At 36.5% G+C, this 18,638-nt stretch overlaps 2 protein-coding genes across 4 annotated transcripts; one reads left to right on the top strand and one right to left on the bottom strand.

Moving 5' to 3' along the window:
- The first annotated feature begins 4,243 nt into the window (after window positions 1-4,243).
- On the top strand, window positions 4,244-6,332 carry LOC105786019 (peroxidase 43). Its single transcript, XM_012612259.2, has 4 exons — window positions 4,244-4,755; window positions 4,846-5,028; window positions 5,115-5,277; window positions 5,670-6,332. The coding sequence occupies exons 1-4, from the start codon at window positions 4,552-4,554 to the stop codon at window positions 6,089-6,091; spliced, it is 972 nt and encodes a 323-aa protein (XP_012467713.1). The 5' UTR covers window positions 4,244-4,551; the 3' UTR covers window positions 6,092-6,332.
- Window positions 6,333-6,496: 164 nt separating this feature from the next.
- LOC105786021 (serine/arginine-rich splicing factor SR34A) lies at window positions 6,497-16,284 on the bottom strand. 3 transcript variants are annotated; one of them, XM_052634306.1, is made up of 14 exons: window positions 16,062-16,284; window positions 14,535-14,791; window positions 14,266-14,391; window positions 13,629-13,694; window positions 13,480-13,554; window positions 13,289-13,400; window positions 13,111-13,157; window positions 12,972-13,029; window positions 12,797-12,846; window positions 12,647-12,703; window positions 7,386-7,465; window positions 7,169-7,213; window positions 7,038-7,065; window positions 6,497-6,775 (listed from the first exon to the last, which is right to left on the bottom strand). In XM_052634306.1, the coding sequence occupies exons 3-13, from the start codon at window positions 14,350-14,352 to the stop codon at window positions 7,044-7,046; spliced, it is 699 nt and encodes a 232-aa protein (XP_052490266.1). In that variant the 5' UTR covers window positions 14,353-14,391; window positions 14,535-14,791; window positions 16,062-16,284; the 3' UTR covers window positions 6,497-6,775; window positions 7,038-7,043. The 3 variants fall into 3 exon arrangements, with proteins under 3 accessions (XP_052490266.1, XP_012467716.1, XP_052490269.1); XM_012612262.2 differs by having other exon boundaries at window positions 14,266-14,791; XM_052634309.1 differs by lacking the exon at window positions 14,535-14,791.
- Window positions 16,285-18,638: the final 2,354 nt, after the last annotated feature.

The raw sequence follows: 18,638 nt of genomic DNA, 5'->3' as shown, positions 1-18,638 counted from the left end.
TATGCGAGTAATATGGTTGACTCTCTTACTGAATTTACCTCGTATATTAAATAGAGGAATTTGAATGTTTATAGATTCTTAGGTCCCCGTAAATGGTATCTCATGAAGGCACTTTCCAATATCCAAGAGGCTTTAGATCATTCTGATTTTAACCATTTAGTCCAACAAGAAATGGAGATTCGTGATGAGTTGGAAAATGTGCTTAACTACGATGAGCTATTGTGGATACAAAAAGCAAGGTGCGACTGGCTTCAACTGGGTAACAAAAATACAATTTTTTTCATAGTCGTATGGTACAGAGAAGAAAATTTAATTGTATCATGGCCTTGTACCTTGATAATGGAGAATGGTGTTCTGATTAGAGAATTTTTCAAAAATAGGTAGTGGGTTTTTTTGGGAGGTTATATAGTGAAATTTCGGAGCTTGTGAGGGACATTCTAACTAATATTTTTCCATGCCTTAATTCTTCAGACATTGCTTTCTTGGAGGAACCGGTAACAAACAAAGAGATTAAGAGGGCTTTATTTGACATGGCTCACTGAAAGCTCCGGGAAGTGATAGTTACCATGCGTATTTTTCCAAAGCCAGTGGGATATTGTTGGTAGTGTTATTTGTGGTTGGGTACAGGGGATCTTTGCTGGTGATCCCATTGAACCAAAATTGAATAATACCCTGATTGTTCTAATCCAAAAAACAGACTATCCTGATAGCTTTAGCCAATTTTACCCTATTCGTATATGTTTTGTCTTGTATAAACTGGTAATAAAAATGATTTCAAATCGGTTTAAATTGGTTTTCCCCAATTTTATATCACATGAGCAAGCTGGATTCATTGTTGGACGCAATATCTCAGATAACATTATTATAGCCAAGAAGTTATCCACTCCATGTGGAGAAAACGAAATGGGAAAAATTGGATGGCCATTAAGCTGGATTTGGAAAAGACTTAAGACAAAATGAGTTGAGAATTTATTGGTGCTTCTTTGCAAGATGCTAGGATACCCAACTTTCTTTGAAAATTGATCATGTCGACCATATTTTATTCTTCTATGTAGAATTTATGGAACAGAGTTCCTACTTAGAAATTTAAGCCGGTTAGGTGGATTCGACAACGATGTCCATTATTGTCATATCTTTTCGTTCTGTGCATGGAATGGCTTGGTTATACTATTTGATCAAAAATCGATGTTGGTAGGTGAAGGCCAATTCATCTCTCAAAAACGGGTCTTGTGCTTTCCCATATGTTCTTTGTAGACAACTTGATTAGTTTTTGCAAAGTAGAGATTGATCAAGCCCATTTATTTGAAAATGTTTTGAACCATTTCTGTGAGTTTTTTGGACACAAGATCAGCATTCGGAAAAGTAATATTTACTTTTCTAAAGGAAATGAAGATGATGTAAGTAATTGTATTAGTTTAATTTTTGGTTTTCAAGAAGTTCAGAACCTTGGTATTTATTTAGGGGTACCTCTCCTGCATGATAGGGTTACTAATAGTACCTTGAGCTTTACGGTTGAAAAGGTGAGGCGTAAATTGCAAAATTGGGATACAAGGAAGTTATCCATCGTTGGTAGAATAACCTTGGCATAGTCTGTTCTACTTTCCATTTTGAACTATTTCATGTAGTCTAAGTTGATACTGAAGGGAATTTGTGCAAAGATTGAATATTTACTAGGGCAGTTTATTTGAGAGAGTCCTAGTGGCCATCCGAAAATTTATTAGTAGGGTGGGACTCCATCTGTCAACCTAAGTCTCGATGTAGTCTTGGATTTCGACATTTGCATGATCAAAATATGTCGTTTCTTATGAAGATTTGGTTTAAATTAGTCTCCACAGGTAACAGATTGTAGGTTCATGTTTTTTGTTCAAAACATGGTTGGAAAGAGCAACTTCCAAATTCAATTGCTAGGAGTCAATGTTCGCATTTTTTACAGTCCCTCTCTAAGGTATGCCCTCTTTTTCGTGAGAACTTAGCTTGGTCCATTGAAGATGGTGCTAATATTTGTTGCTGGAAAGATTCCTGGATCCCAAGTATTGATCCATTAAGTTTGAAAATCCCCCTTTATGCTAATCTTGACATGGATTACACTCTAAGGGATTTGGTCACGTCTATTGGAATTTGGATTTATTTTGTATATGGTTGTATGATGAAGCGATCAATCATATTGTTAGTATCCCACCTCCACATCCTAATTCGGGTTCAGATAGGGTGATTTGGGCTTGTCCGGCCTCAGGCTCCTTTTCAGTATATAGTGCTTACTAATCATTAAAAGATGATACTTGGAACCCTAGAGAGGACTTTTGGAAGAATACATGGAAATATTAGGGACCACAAAGAGTGAGATTCTTCCATTGGTTAGCATCTAAGCAGAGACTTCTAACGAATTCGAAGTGTAAAAGGCAAGGGATTGGATATAGCAGTTCGTGCCCTATATGTAGACATGGATTTGAGGATATTACCCATGTGCTTCGAGATTGCCCAACAGCAAAGGAAGTTTGGACGCATGTGATGCCAACGGAACAACAACAAAGATTCTTTTCTGATACTTTTTAGGTTTGGCTATCTTCTAACCTTTGTTGCCATATGAGAGTGCAAGATCGTGGCGTTACTTGGTCGTGTCTTTTTGGATTAATTTCTTAGTGTATCTAGAAGAATAGAAATTTTTTCATCTTCCAGAATGTTACTTGGTCGACAATCGAAGTTGTTAAAGCCTCCATTAGTAGGGTTCAACAATTCAAATTACAACACAATGGTCACAAGATAAATACTCTAAGGTCGAGCTTTAATTCTCATGTCGATACGTGGGTCCATTTATTCACTGATGGTGCAGTGGCTAGAGATACAGGGAATCCTTCTGCTGGAGGTGTGCTGCGGGATCAAGTTGGAAATTGAATTTTAGGATTTAATTGGTACTTGGGGAAATGTTCACCTTTTGAAGCTGTAATATGGGTTATCCTCGATGAGCTTCTTGTACTGTTAAATAGAGGATTTAGACAAGCAACAATTCAAACCGATAATCCTGGTGTGGTCCAGGCTTTGATTGATATCTAGTTGGAGAATTCAGATATTACTGTGCTTAGAAGGGTCCAGCGAATTATGAGATCTGAAGGACAATGGAGAATCAGACATGTGTTTAGAGAACACAACATAATTGCGGATCAATTAACCAAACTGAGTCTAACATGGAAGTGAAGCTTATAGGTTCTTGATGCGGCTCCAAACAAAATCATAGAGGTTTTATAAAAAGATAAAGCGAGCGATGCTTTTAAACAATTAATTTGATGTCATTTATCTTTTCTTTAAAAAAAAAAACAACTGTCGGTCAAAGCATATGAATGCAAAACCACTTCAATCAATTTACCAGCTTCTAAGGATATCCAAGAAGCATTTGGCCAAAAAGAATTAACTGTAAACAATTCAAGATTCTAGAAAGCTTGCAAGAAGGACAACGAGTGAAGACAATTTCATTCCATCACATAACGTGTAATTAAGACTACCATTTTAAAACCTGATTTAAAGACACAAACTTAGCCATCCAATTTTCACCCATGCAACTCAGAATTACCAGTTTATTCAGATGGAAAAGTGACTTACAAAGACTAAATTATGTATTGGAAAAAAAATCTCCAACTTAAACACTTACGTCCAAATGGCTCACCAATTTGTTTTTCTTAAGGAACTTTCATTGCATGTGCTGTATGGTCCCTTTGGGTTGGGACACCCATGTTTTGAGTTCGATTAAGTCCATTTTTCTCTTTCCTTTTTCTGCCAATCTCTTTGACAGCTTCCAACTTCATCCGTTACTTTAAAATAATAATAAATGGATACGAAAATCAACTCTCTGAAGAATTGGGTTGACACAAATAAATACGTGCAAGAATTTGATAATATATTTAATAAACACATGTTTCTTCAAGTAATATTTGTATCTGTTTAAAATTTTAAAATTATGTTTTAATTTTATTTAGAAAAAAAATTATTCTCTCCAAATTCCATCCTCTCATAGGAAAAGGATTAGAACGAATTGGGCCCTTCCTCAACAAATGTAGAATGCATTTATATTTTGGTAGTTGTGGAAGATAGTTGGCCTTAATAATTGGGAACTCTTCGAGAATGTATCATGATGAACAATAATTTCCATTGAATCACACTCTTTTCTTATATAAAAATAATAATTGCTATGAATCTATATAAAAAAAAAGTGTTGCTAAATCTTGGATTCATATAAATATGGAATCATATATTAAAAAGATATATTTGCATATAGATGGAATTTAAAAAGAAAAAGAAAAAAAAAGAGTTGGGATTGGGAGTAGTATAAGTAGAAGTAGAAAAAATGAGAAAGCACATGCAAATTTTGGGTGAGAGTTGACACATTGGCTTCTTTATCCCAGAAGCTGTCAGCTTAAGAGCTGCTGACCCTTCCGCCGCTTACTTAAATTCCTCTTCCTTCTTTTTGTTTTTTAGCGACTATATACATATATATATATTTGTTCATCTTTTAGGACATCGTCTTGTTGATTATCACTGTTATACGGTGTATTTAACATCATGAAAACAATGGGTTTTGTTTTCCTTTTGCTAGCATTTTTTGCCATTGGAGTTGTTCAAGGCCAACTAAGAGTGGGGTTCTATTCAAACACATGCCCAGATGCTGAGTCCATTGTGTCCAGCGTTGTTCGAAATGCCGCTCAATCTATCTCCAACATCCCTCCTGTCTTGCTCAGGCTCCATTTCCATGACTGCTTTGTTGAGGTCTCTCTCTCTTTCTCTCTCTTTTCTTCATTCTCCATTAACATTATGTTAGGATTCTCATTACATATAATGTGTGTGTGATATCATCAGGGCTGTGATGGTTCAATCCTGATAGAAAATGGTCCAAAAGCAGAGAGGCATGCATTTGGTCACCAAGGAGTTGGGGGATTTGAAGTGATAGAGCAAGCCAAAGCTCAGTTGGAAGCTACATGTCCGGGAGTGGTTTCTTGTGCTGATATAGTTGCCTTGGCAGCTCGAGATGCTATAGCTTTGGTATATGAATATATTTCATTTGTGGATATAAATTGTTTTCTTCTCTCAACATTTAATGATTGCTTCTATGTATGTATGGCATATAGGCAAATGGACCATCATATGAAGTTCCAACAGGGCGTAGAGATGGAAGGGTTTCGGATGTTTCTCTGGCGGCCAAGATGCCAGATGTAAGTGACTCAATCCAGCAACTTAAGGCTAAGTTTCTTCAGAAAGGGCTCTCTGAGAAAGACCTTGTGCTTCTCAGCGGTAAATTACCCCTTTCTCTCTCTCTCTCTCTCTCTCTCTCTCTCATGCAGGTTTGATGATCTCATGGTTGCAGTAGGAACTCAACTGATATATCATGACTTAGGAATACTTACATATGTATGTATGTATGTATGTTACTAATTAAGGGCCATGCTAGGCAGGTATGCTGGTGTTTTCAAGTTTGTTTGGTTTTTTTTTTCCTTTCCAGGCTAGATTCATGAACAATAGCCTGTCATACTTACTATAGGATAGATAAGGTTTCAGTGAAGCTTTTTTTCACTTTGTTGACTGTGCCAGTTAAATAATGAATCTACAACTATGAATGATGGTCCTCCACTTTTGACTCTTGAGCATCTAATGCTATTTTGTTTTTCCAATGAAAATGCATGCAGCGGCGCATACAATTGGAACGACAGCTTGTTTTTTCATGACGAAACGGCTTTACAAATTCTCACCTGCTGGGGGTTCAGACCCTGCAATAAGCCCTGATTTTTTACCACAGCTGCAATCCATTTGCCCACAGAATGGAGACGTGAATGTGAGGTTACCAATGGATCGAGGCAGTGAGCGGACTTTTGATAAACAGATACTTGACAACATCAGGAATGGGTTTGCAGTGTTGGAATCTGATGCCAGGCTATACGACGATGAAACTACCAGGATGGTAGTTGACTCCTATTTTGGAATCCTCACTCCTATTTTTGGACCATCTTTTGAATCTGATTTCGTTGATTCCATTGTGAAGATGGGCCAAATTGGTGTCAAAACAGGGTCCAAAGGAGAAATCAGGCGTGTTTGTACAGCTTTCAATTGAATCAAATTATACTGCAAATATGTCATCACTACACATTGGTTAATTCCTAGCAAATACATGCATTAATTTACGTTGTATACACTATTGTCAACATTATGGTTTTAAAGTTGACATTTGGGCATTTTAATGTACTTGACAAATTAATTTCTGTATTAATTGTATGGTTTCCAAGTTTATAAAACGATGGAACCGTCGGTTGAAATATAAGTCTCACGCAAACCAAATGTTTCGACTCTCGACACTTCCAGTGAACTACGGTGAATTTAGTACAAGTTGATGCTCAATTTTGTTCCATATTCATTGTTCCATAAAAGTCAACAATAATAATAAGGCTTAAATTTTATTACAAATAAGTGCCATCTCTGTATGGAACATAACTGCCAGAAAAAAAAAAACATCCATAACTAAAGTCTTAATCTTTAACTCGTATTCAAATAAGCTATTATTGCTTTCTAGTTTCTGTCAAGAAACTAGCAAGTCAAAAGGTACAAATCAGTCCCATTACAAGCACGCAGAACATGTATCCAAATAAGCGGGTACAATACAAGATTACACCATAAAGATACTGAGCTATCCTCACAAGTCACAACTATATGGTACCAAAATATTCATATATCCCTTCAAGTTTCTAATGCTACAAGTCAACAGGAAACTCAACAGATGCTAGCCATTCTGCAAACATTCCTGCAACAGCAATAAAACCTGAATATAAAAACTGCTTGAAAGTTTTTATCATGGTATGTCGGTATTTTCCTATGAACAAATAATAGGCATCCAATTTTTTATCTACAGATGCAACATAAACCAACCCATAGATTAAACACCCTTGGGTTGTTTTTATTTTGATTTCAAGAAACTTAATTCATGCTTTCAGCATTTGATCTTTTTGTCTACCTACATATACACTATTACTTGTCCACTGCAATTACTGATGGAAACAACTTACCTGCAATCAGTTGGACCTTGACCTTGATCTGTGCACGTGTAAGCAAGAGATGCAAAAATGAGCGCAAACGGAGAGGAAAGTGGCTACTTAAAATAAAATAACATATATCAAACTTCAAATTATATACATACCTGGATAATCTGGCAGGTGAAGGTGACCTCGATTTTGATACAGACCTGGATAAAGATGAAAAATCAGTCTAACCATGGTAAAGACGATAGCCACAGGCATACGGTTGTGGCTATACACACGCAAGCATGGAGATTGTTTGGGTGTACCTCTCAATGTTTGTGTATGCGAGGAGAAACACAGGAGATGAAGCAAAAGATAAATAAAATTTATAGATACCTTTGATTCCCCCTTGGACTCTTAATGTGACTTCTACTCTGGCTTTGACCCCTGCGAGGACTGGCCTCATAGCAGTTCACCTGAAATGACAATTGCAAGTTCCAATAAAATGCATTTTTAAGGAGAAATGAAAAAAGGACAAATAAAATGCCCTCCACATCAACAAAGAAGGGGTGTTTATTTTGTGTCAAAGACTGTTGGAATCCCTATAATTAAGGATAGAAATCTTACCTTATTACTAGTAGTTCCCTTGTAAATAGAAACTAATCTAAGTTACTGATTCTTAGGAAATTAGGAATTGTTTCCTTTAAAATGATTATTCCTCTCTTTATAATCTGTAAACTAAAGCAATAGAAGAATAATAGAATATTTTCCTCTGAGTTTTTTCATGACATCAGGGCTTTAGGATTCATTCGATCCTATTTTTTTCTTTAATTTCCCTTCCTAAAAATTCCTTCGGTTTAGTCCTCCAATGGGTGATATCAATGAAAATTTCTCTGAAACTGAAACATCACAAATAACTCAGAATATCAATCAGGGAATCACTTAAGGTGAAATTAATTCCTCCCTTATAATCACCAATCATCGGCTAAATGGGAAGAACTTCCTGCAATGGTCTCAATCGATTCTTATGGTGATTCGTGGTCGTGGCAAATTAGGATACATCAATGGAGAAATTCCACAACCAAGCTGATCCTACTTATGCCACTTGGGAACTCAACAATTCAATTGTAATGGATTGGCTAATCAATTCGATGGAAGGCCATATAAGCCGCACCTATCTTTTTTTCAAAACAGCAAAAGACATGTGGGATGCAGTCAAAGAAAACTACTCAGATCTTGGAAACGCCTCCCAAGTATTTGAGATCAAGCTTAAGTTAAAGGATATCCGACAAGGAACACTCGAGGTAACTCACTACTACATCTGAAAATTTTGTGGCAAGAACTGTATATGTATTATGAGGCGGATTGGGGTGAAGGCTTAGAACACAACAGGTTTATGACCCATCTCAACAATGGACGTCTTTATGAGTTTTTAGCAGGACTGAACCGTGAGTTAGATGAGGTCCGTGGCCGAATTCTAGGCAGATCACCTCTTCCAACGATCAGTGAAGCATTTGCAAAAGTTAAAAGAGAAGAAAAGCGTCGTCTTGACATGATGGGAGATTCAAAGGAACCTAAACCTATGACCCCGATTTCTAACCGTCCTACTGAATCCTCTGCTCTCATCTCCAAAGGTCCACAGCCACAAAAACAATGTGCTGGAAATGATTCTGGATCAACAAGACCATGGTGTAGTCACTGCAATCATGTTGGTCATACAAAAGAAAAATGCTTCAAACTCCATGGCTATCCTAAAAAAAAACAGAAGGATAATAAGACTGCCATGTTATCCTCCACTACTGCTGATGATGTTCTTGATATTCGCTTAACCAAAACACAGCTTGAGACTCTCCATAAGATACTTGGTACTCCCACTACTCATGGATCTCTAGCCACTCAAGGTACTGCCCTCAACATTGCTTTTGAATCTAATAATCAATCTCCTTGGATACTCGATTCAGGTGCCTCCGATCACATGACACACATGACAGGTGACTCCACGTTGTTTCACACCTACACTCCTTGTCATAACAAATCCCGAATCCGCATAGCTAACGGTTCTTACTCATCTGTGGTTGGAATAGGTGAAGTACAAATGACAAAGAGTTTTTCTCTCGATAAAGTCCTACATGTCCCAAATTTGTCTTGTAATTTACTTTCAATTAGTAAACTTACTAAGGATGAAAAAGTTCTTGCTGAATTTTCTGCAATTGGTTGTGTGATACAGGAACAAAAATCGAGAAGGATGATTGGCACTGCTAAATTTGATGATGGACTATATATTTGGAATAAAAACAGTACACAAGGGGGATTGGCTCTATCCACTTCAAAAGAGGACATTATTATGTTATGGCACCGTAGGTTAGGACATCCAAACTTTGTGTATTTGAAAAAACATCTTCCGCTGTTATTTCGAAATAAAAGTATTAATTCCTTGAAGTGTGAAATTTGCCAATTATCTAAACATACCCGTGTGCCATACCCATTAAACCACATATTCAGTCCCAACCTTTTTCGTTAATCCACAGTGACCTATGGGGAGCCAGCCAAGTGAAAAATATTACAGGGGCTAGATGGTTTATAACATTCATTGATGATCATACTAGGGTCTGTTGGGTCTTTCTACTCAAAGAAAAATCTGAAACACTCAAAGTATTCCAAAATTTTCACTCAATGGTTTGAACCCAATTCAACTCTATCATACATACCCTCCGTACAGACAATGGGAGAGAATACTTCAACTCTGTCTTAAGTCCATACCTTTCTGACCAAGGCATTATACACCAAAGCTCTTGTCCTGACACTCCTCAACAAAACGGGATCTCTGAGAAAAAAAATCGTCATCTTCTTGATGTGGCTCGAGCCATAATGTTCACCATGAATGTTCCAAAATACTTGTGGGGAGAAACTGTCCTCACTGCCTGTTATCTCATAAACCAAATGCCATCAAAGATCCTCAATTTCCAAACACCTCTAAATACTCTTTTAAAGGCCTTCCCTCTATTTCATGTTCCTAATCTTCCAGCCAAAATATTCGGCTGTAAAGCTTTTGTCCATAACCATCAACCAAATCAATCCAAACTTGATCCTCGAGCCCACACATGCATCTTCATTGGATATTCCCCTACACAAAAAGGCTATAAGTGTTACTCACCAACATTGCGCCGAATGTTTGTCTCTCGGGATGTTACCTTCTTTGAAAATGAGCCATACTTTGTAGCATCTCATCTTCAGGGGAGATTTTTAATGAAGATGAGACCCTTAATACTCTCCTCATTATACCTCCTGATCCTACTACTATCACAAACAAACCTATCCCAAATTTAGTTGTTTCCCCTGTGCAACAAGAATTTAACACCGTCCTTCCCAATAACAATACCTCCACCAAAGTACAACAGCCACCTGATCAAGGAAAACAAAAAATGAGTTTACTCTCGTGAATCGTTCTCCTGAAACGATATGCGAAGCCAATTACATCTCCAACCGAGGACTTACGAAAACAAGTCCCACCTCCGTCACCATCCATCTATCTTCCAATTGCAGTTCGAAAGGGTACAAGGAGCTGCACTCAACATCCTATTTCTCGGTTTGTATCCTATGGAAATTTATCTAAATCTTACAAAGCTTTTGACACTAATGTTGATTCTGTAAAAACTCCAAAAAAATATAGAAGAGGCTCTTGAATCAGCTGAGTGGAGACAAGCCGTGATGGAAGAAATGAAGGCCCTCAAAAACAATGAAACATGGGAAGTCTCGAATCTACCTAAAGGAAAAAAAATCGTAGGGTGCAAATGGATTTTCACTACGAAATTTAAACCTGATAGTCGTATTGACCGATACAAAGCTCGACTTGTGGCTAAGGGATTCACCCAAACTTATGGTCTCGACTACAACAAGACGTTTGCACCGGTTGCCAAGCTAAACACCGTTCGGGTCCTGCTATCTCTTGCTGCCAACCTTGATTGGCACTTGACTCAATTGGATGTAAAAAATGATTTTCTCAACGCGGAATTAAATGAGGAGGTGTACAAGGATTTCCCACCCGGGTTTGAAGAAAACAAGGACCAAGTGTGTAAGTTGAAGAAGTCCTTGTATGGGCTAAAACAATCTCCACGAGCGTGGTTCAGCCGAAGTGTGTAAGTTGAAGAAGTCCTTGTATGGGCTAAAACAATCTCCACGAGCGTGGTTCAGCCGATTTGCAAAAGCTATGACTAGCAGAAATTACATTCAAGGACAAGCAGACCACACCATGTTCTACAAGCACTCAGAAGAGGGTAAATGCTGCATCCTTATCGTTTATGTCGACGATATAATATTAACAGGAAATGACTCGAGCGAAATTTTGAGATTGAAAGAATTTCTTGGTACAGAGTTTGAACTTAAAGACTTGGGGAGTCTTAAATATTTTCTTGGTATGGAGGTAACAAGGTCGAAAAAAGGTATCTTCATTTCCTAAAGGAAATATGTTCTTGATCTAATGTCGGAAGTTGGTTTGATGGACAGCAAACCAGCCGAAACTCCTATGGGAACTAATGAGGATGGAGAAGAAATCGACAGGGGGAGATATCAACGCCTAGTAGGAAGGCTCATCTACCTATCTCACACCCATCCAGACATAGCCTTCAGTGTGAGTGTTATTAGTCAAGATATGCATGCCCGAGGAAAAGCACTGAAGCGCATATAGAATACTAAGATATCTAAAAGGAACTCTGGTAAAGGCACATACTTCAAGAAGACGGTCAACTGAAGCATGGAAGTCTACACCGATGTAGATCAAGCGTTCTCATAATGATAGACGCCTACAAGCGGCTATTGTAGTTATCTTTGGAGGAATCTCGTGACGTGAAGGAGCAAAAAAGCAGTCTGCAGTAGCACGCAAGAAGTGCAAAGGCGAGTATTGAGCACTATCTCATGGTATATGCGAAGGAGTTTGGATATAAAGACTTATGGAGAACTAAAAGTGCCTTATACCGCACCTATGAAGATGTCTTGTAACAATCAAAGCATCACAAAGATAGCACATAATCCAAAGCATCATGATCGGACCAAACATGTGGAAATAGATCGTCACTTTATAAAAGCGTAAATGCACTCGGAGAAGTATGCATCACCTACCTACCTACTAGACAACAAGTTGCGACATGTTAACTAAAAGTTTGAATGAAACATGTTTGAAGAACTTATTGGCAAGTGGGTTTGATTAACATCTACACTCCAGCTTGAGGGGAGTGTTGGAATCCCTATAATTAAGGATAGAAATCTTACCTTATTACTAGTAGTTCCCTTGTAAATAGAAACTAATCTCGCCATCTGATTCTTAGGAAATTAGGAATTGTTTCCTTTAAAATGATTATTCCTCTCTTTATAATCTATAAACTAAAGCAGTAGAAGAATAACAGAATATTTTCCTATGAGTTTTTTCAAAGACAACTTTTATTCATCCATTACAGCAGCAGCAGAAACCCCAGTCACCACCCAAGAGCCATTATATTTTCAAGCAAATCAGTAAACATAACGAAGTACATATTAAGAGTCAACTCAAAAAAATGAGTCATCACAAATTTCGTTCTTCAGTCAAAACGTTAAAACATGGACAGATAATGTTTAAAAAGCCCAAAACCAGACAACTTTGCAAAGCCAATAGAAAAGGGGATTACCCTAATATAAGCCCTTGCAAAAGGATTTCGAAATTCAGAATCATCTAGTTTCCTGATCTGCACAACAAGGAATTCAAGAGCAACGTAAGTAAAATAATTGAGAAGCACGTGTCACATGCAAATAAAACCCATAGATTCCAATAAACATACTGCATATTTCATGTCATCATAATTTGTGTAGTCCACAATACCCATGGCTCCTACAGGAGGAAAAACCATAGCTAAGCAAATTTGGAAATCTGAAAATATAAAATAAAATGCAAAACCAGATAGATATGATGGGTGTAACATGAAAATAGTAAGTGAACCTAATTAGATCTCATACCATCACCATCTTGATGGACTTCAGCAAAGCATACATCTCCAGCCTTACGCATGTGATCCTAACATAAATTCATGAGATTGTAACTTATCAGATCCACATGAGAGGAACCTTGATTTAGAAGAAGTTGGAAAAACCTCACCTTTAGATCTTGCCATGAAGCAGAAGAAGGCAGCCCGCGAACAACAACTAAATCACAGTGAACAAACTGTCAATGTGTTACAAGGGAAAAAAACAACCGGAGAGATCATAGTGAAATATAAGGACTGAAAGTCTGAAACTGTAAAATGAACTTTAAAAAGTGAGTATGTAAGTTTCACCTCGAAACTCAGACCGATGAGAAACACTAAATCGTCCTCTACCACCTCTGCTACTGCCCCCACCATAATCATGTCGAGAAGATTGCCCTCTACCACCATGGGCAAGTTCAACCTGATTCATGGGTAAAATAAGAATCCATTTAGGGAACAAGGGCTACATAATCATAATATAGTAGTTAAAAGTCAATTACCCTGATACGACACCCATCAAAATTATAGCCATCTCGACCCCTAATTGCATCTTCAGCATCCAAAGGGTCCTCAAACTGCAAACAACACCAGCTTAGTAATAGGCACAAGAAAAAATTGCTCAAAAAATGTCTTGATGTAAGATGCATACCTCCACAAAACAGAAACCAGGAGGACGGGAAGGAAGCTTCAATTCTATATCCAAAATGTGCCCATACTGTAGTTCGCAAAAGTCATATTAAAAGTTCCCAAAGGCCGATATTCTACGAACAGTTGGAAGATGATAGAAAAAACTAGAACCTTTCAAGCGCTGATGATAACAGCTAAATAAAAAGAGATTTAAAGTTCTTCAATAGCACAAATTAGGTTGAACAAGAGCAATCAAGAAGAAACTTTTGCCGCAAGAACAATATAAACGCTGAAGCAGACAGTGTAGATTATGGCAAAATGTGAAAATCATGCATGATGCCTATCTAAGGGTGCATAACACAAACAAATGTAGCTTTTCTTTACCAGGATAAAATTTTATCCTTTGAAGTAGGCAAATGACGTAGTGAATAATTTTCACACAAATTACTCTTTAACTGTTTTAGTAACATGTTTTGGAAACTTTAAGAATCATAAAAGAGATTAACAGAATCAAAGGCCAACTAAAAAGTCTAACTCAACCGACCAAGATCAGATAAGAAGCACTTTGACCAAAATAAACAGAATCAGTCTATGGTATTCTCGTTTCTTCTCTTTGCTTTAGTAAAGTACAAAACAAAGAAAAGACTAAATGAACAAACCTTGTAGAACAGGTCTTCAATCTCCCACTCTTTGACATCCAGAGGTAGGTTACCAACATATATAGTGCGAGAAGAACGACTTGCCATTTGTTGATGCAAGAGATATAAAGTTGTGGTCACAAGTCACTGCACAAAAATGTCAAACAGAAAATTAACCCTTTTTGAAGAATCACAATTTGCAATTGAAGTTAGCACCGGAAAGTCCTTTCCATTGCTCAGCACCAATAAGGTAATAGGAAATAAAACAAAGCCGATAACGTGAAGCAGACCAAGAGCAACTCTCCAAGTGGTGCTCCACAGGCTCCATTGCTCAAGAGCTCCAAGATGCACCAAAATTATTAATAAATAGATTATAAATTTGAACTCCTAATCCTTTGCTTGACTTTTGCAGTGGATGGTGATCGTCTCGGAGGGACAAAGAACTTCCATTTACCAAAATACCCATTAATCCAATATGACTCCTTTTGTCCCATTTCTAGATCCTTATGTATATCCCGAAGCCCCTATCTGTTGAAGCTCCTTTCATCTATCATACAGAAAGTGTTTCGGTTATGAATCATGATGATATTGATAAGATATATGCATTCTCCAAGTTTTGTTAGTTGTGTACCGACAATGACTTGCATCATAGAATCAATTAATGTGTTCCAAAATCTCTTAATCTACTATATTTCAAAAGGATTGATTTATAATTCTCGAAAAATCTATTGCATCCCACCCACTGAAAGTAAAAAGAAGTTATCATGATATTGCAAGACATCAGTCAGAACTACTATCAATTTTTCTTGTTCAGAAAGCCAAGGGGTGAAAAGAAATGCTTATAAAACCTTGGGGCACCCTGGGAATGGAATGAGAATTGTCCAAATGCTCAGAAATTGCATTTATTTGAACACATCAATTCTTATCAGTTATCATGCAATAGATATGCCAAGCCAATAAAAATAAGATCAAACCACCAACTTAACAAGACAAGGATTTACGGGCCAGAAAAAATTAAAACAATCAAGCATTAAGTCAACCCCATTTGCAGTTACACCTTCTCATTGTTAAGGAATTCTTAATTTCTAATTCTTGTTGGCAGATAGACAGTGTCATAAAAGCTATTTGAACTATTTCAACTCTATTATTCTAATAATTTAACAAATAAGTTAAAAAAAGATCAAAGCTTTCCACAAAATTAGTTTTGACTTTTGAGAATTAATTTTCGAGACAATGAAAATTTTCAGAAACCGTTATCTGAGTTAGAAATTCATGTTAGCCAATTCTAGCTCCCAAAACTGGCACCTATAACTCAATCCTGATGCAACCAAGAAGCACAAGATATGGGTAAAAAAGTTAATAACAAAAACAACATTCCACAAAATTAGTTTTGAGAATTAAATTTCAAGACAATGAAAATTTTCATTAACTATTAGAGAAATTCATTTTAGCAAATCCTAGCTCACAACAATGGCATCCGTAAGCAAATTCTGATGCAACTAAGAAGCACAATAAATGGGTGACAATTGAATAACAAGAAAAACTTGGCAAGCAAATTCTCCGTAACGAGGCTTACTCATATTAACCTAAAAGAAACTTGAACTAGTGTTTTTTCTTTTTCTTTTTTCTTCCTTTTTTAACTTTACCCTGAACTGGATAATCAATGTCAATGATTCAATTCAATTCTTCCTAGCTTTCCTCAAATTGTTTAAAAAGCAAAACAGATACAAACCCAAAAAGAGCGAAGATAAATGGAAACCATAGAAAAGTAAAGAACAAGACAGTGTATAATAAACAAAGGGAGATTGTAATTGTACCGGAAAGTTATGGGAAATGGAGTGCAACAAAACGTCCTTTGTTTGCTAATACTGATGGAGAGAAAGAGGGAGAGAGCGCCAAAGCCAAAAAGATTTATGAGGGTTTCTTGTAAAGCGGATAAAAGGAGGGAAGCTATGAGAGTACTGCATTTCGACCTCTTTTACCCATTTTGTATCAGTTTTGTTGCCATTTCCCACTCGTATTCTGCCACCTCATATTTGTTTTCTCCAAATTTTTTTTTTAATTCAGAACTTTATGGGATTAATCTACCGATAAATGTTTGAAAAACGCTCTCGGTTAGAAGTGTTTTTCACCTGATTTTTTCAATACTTTATTTTTTATTTTAAAATTAGGCTTATTGGTTTTTAGGGTTAGGGTTTGAATATTTAAAAGTAAGGTTTAGTGTTTTTTGAGATTTTTAATTATTTTGTAATAATTTTTGAGATGTTGAATAATAATAATTTATTTTAAAATTAAAAATATTGTATTTACACCAACTGTATATTTAAATTGGAAAATTGAATTGAATTCATAATCGAAACTTCGGTTTTCTCAGCAACAATGAAATATTAGTTATTAATTTTTTTTGCTTCGTTAATATTATTTTAATCCATTTTTGCAGCAAATTATTTATTCTCTTATCTATTATTTTCAAACAGTGAGGTTTAGAAAATATATCCCGGGAATATCGGGATATATAATGGGTTTCTTGGAATAAGGCTGGAGTTGAAATTTATAGAGAGAAATGCTTCAAGTAGGACGCACTGTCATCAGAAGCAGTAAAAGTGCATCCACCTGGAAGCTTTTTCAGCTGACATGGTACTGAAAACGCTTCTAGCTAGACGCTCTTTCAGTGCTTTTGTTGATAGCGTATCCTACTTGGAGTGTTTTCTCTTTACAACTTTCAACTCCCCAGTAGGCCTAGGGAATTTTTTGAATCAACTACGAGTCACCTCTGGTCTATAAAACCATTTTAATTTAGCATCGAGTGGCATAATCCATTTACGAGCAAAGAAAAATTGTAAGAAGATCAAAAGAGGAGAAATTCACACATAAGGCATAAGTTGAAGCAATTTATTTGTTTAAAGTAAGGATTGATTTTTGTTGTTCATATTTAATTACAACACTATTTCTCTACATGATGTTTTTGTTTCGAACATATGGAACAACTTATCTAAGTCTGAAAATGAGTGGACGAATTAATGTCATTGTTTACTACGACAATGAAGTGCATGACACTGAGAATGGTGTCGTTTTTTTATCAAAGAACAGAGCGCGGTTAGCTTTTAACCAGCAAATTGACTTGCCAGAACTTCAAAAAAGAATTAAGCAGAAAATCGTCGGATCTAACCACGTGAGAGTATCATCCCTTAAGTATTGATCCTGTGCTTCGGTTGACCCCGTCAGATATGACGCTTTTGAAATTAGAGGTGCGAAAGGGTTGGAGGCGATGGTGAAGATGCATATTGGCAGTGGATCACTATTTCTCGAGTTATATGCTAAGTTTGTAAGGAAAAATGAAAGCCTTCAGAGGTTAACGTATGTTCCTGTTAGAGAGGCTAGAACGGAAGAACAAGCTGAGAGTCCAACGACACAATTGTGTGGTGGGTTGATAACTGCTAAAGGTAACATGTTTTAATCTCATTCTTAATGTGTTTTTTGGTGATTATTCGATGTTGATGGTGAATTTTGTGCTCTCAATCCTTTAAATTCATGTTTTTATACTTAAGAGAGCATTTGGGAGCAAAATGAGCAAAAAACGAGTGAAAACTTAAAAAATAGAGCAAGTTATATGATCCACACGAGCTGGACCATTCCACACAGTCGTGTGAGCCACATGAGCTGCCACACGAGTTGCCACATGGTCATGTGGTAGGTCATGTCGATTTCGTGAATTGCACTCTAAATAGCCAAAAAAAACACAATTTTAAGGTTTTTCAGACATTCTAAGACCTATATATGACAAAAATAAGAAGATGGGAGAACGCCGTCATAGAATACTCAAGAAATAATTGAAAGAACACCATTGAAGCCGATTCTAAAGTAGATTTCTATCAAGATTGAATATTCCCTTTTGATTTCTTTAGAGATTACAATGAGTTTCTTTATTTCTTGTGGTTATACTGTATTTTGGATGTTTTATTTGATAGCATGAACTAATTTTCTAAATACCTAGAGAGGTGAACCCTATGATGGATTCTGTCGTTTGATTTTTATTTTATGTAATAAAGACTTAGATCTTGTTCTCAATTATGTATGCTTAATTCTTGGTTTAATATTTCTAAACTATTGATCCATTTTTGATGTGCTTAAATCAGAAGAGGAATAGACCATGTTTAAGAGTAGATCTAGGATAATTAAGTGGAGTTGCATGCAATCCTAGAAATAAGATGACATAAATCTACTGGATTAGATTAGAATCTAATAAGGGAATTCATAGATCGAGTTAATGCAATAATAAGGGTTTTAATTAGAAATAAATTTCAATTAATCAACCTAGAGTCAGTTGCTCTTAGTATTGAAGAGAGATATTAGCATAATTTAGGGATTCTACAGATCAAGGTACTAAGTTAAGA

The sequence above is a fragment of the Gossypium raimondii genome, chromosome 1 (assembly GCF_025698545.1).
Source record: "Gossypium raimondii isolate GPD5lz chromosome 1, ASM2569854v1, whole genome shotgun sequence".
NCBI lineage: Eukaryota > Viridiplantae > Streptophyta > Magnoliopsida > Malvales > Malvaceae > Gossypium > Gossypium raimondii.
Note: the sequence above shows the minus strand (reverse complement) of the source record. Positions and strands in the feature narration are given on the sequence as shown.

Bases quoted from the DNA above. Each gene is read 5' to 3' on its own strand.
- LOC105786021 (XM_012612262.2), bottom strand. From the start codon at position 14,352: ATGGCAAGTCGTTCTTCTCGCACTATATATGTTGGTAACCTACCTCTG. The intron at 13,030-13,110 runs GTGAGGTTTTTC...AATTTATGTTAG, and splicing joins CTTCATGGCAAGATCTAAAG to GATCACATGCGTAAGGCTGG. The intron at 7,066-7,168 runs GTATGTATATAA...ACACGTGCACAG, and splicing joins TCACCTGCCAGATTATCCAG to ATCAAGGTCAAGGTCCAACT.
- LOC105786019 (XM_012612259.2), top strand. From the start codon at position 4,552: ATGAAAACAATGGGTTTTGTTTTCCTTTTGCTAGCATTTTTTGCCATT. The intron at 4,756-4,845 runs GTCTCTCTCTCT...TGATATCATCAG, and splicing joins TCCATGACTGCTTTGTTGAG to GGCTGTGATGGTTCAATCCT. The intron at 5,029-5,114 runs GTATATGAATAT...TATGGCATATAG, and splicing joins CTCGAGATGCTATAGCTTTG to GCAAATGGACCATCATATGA.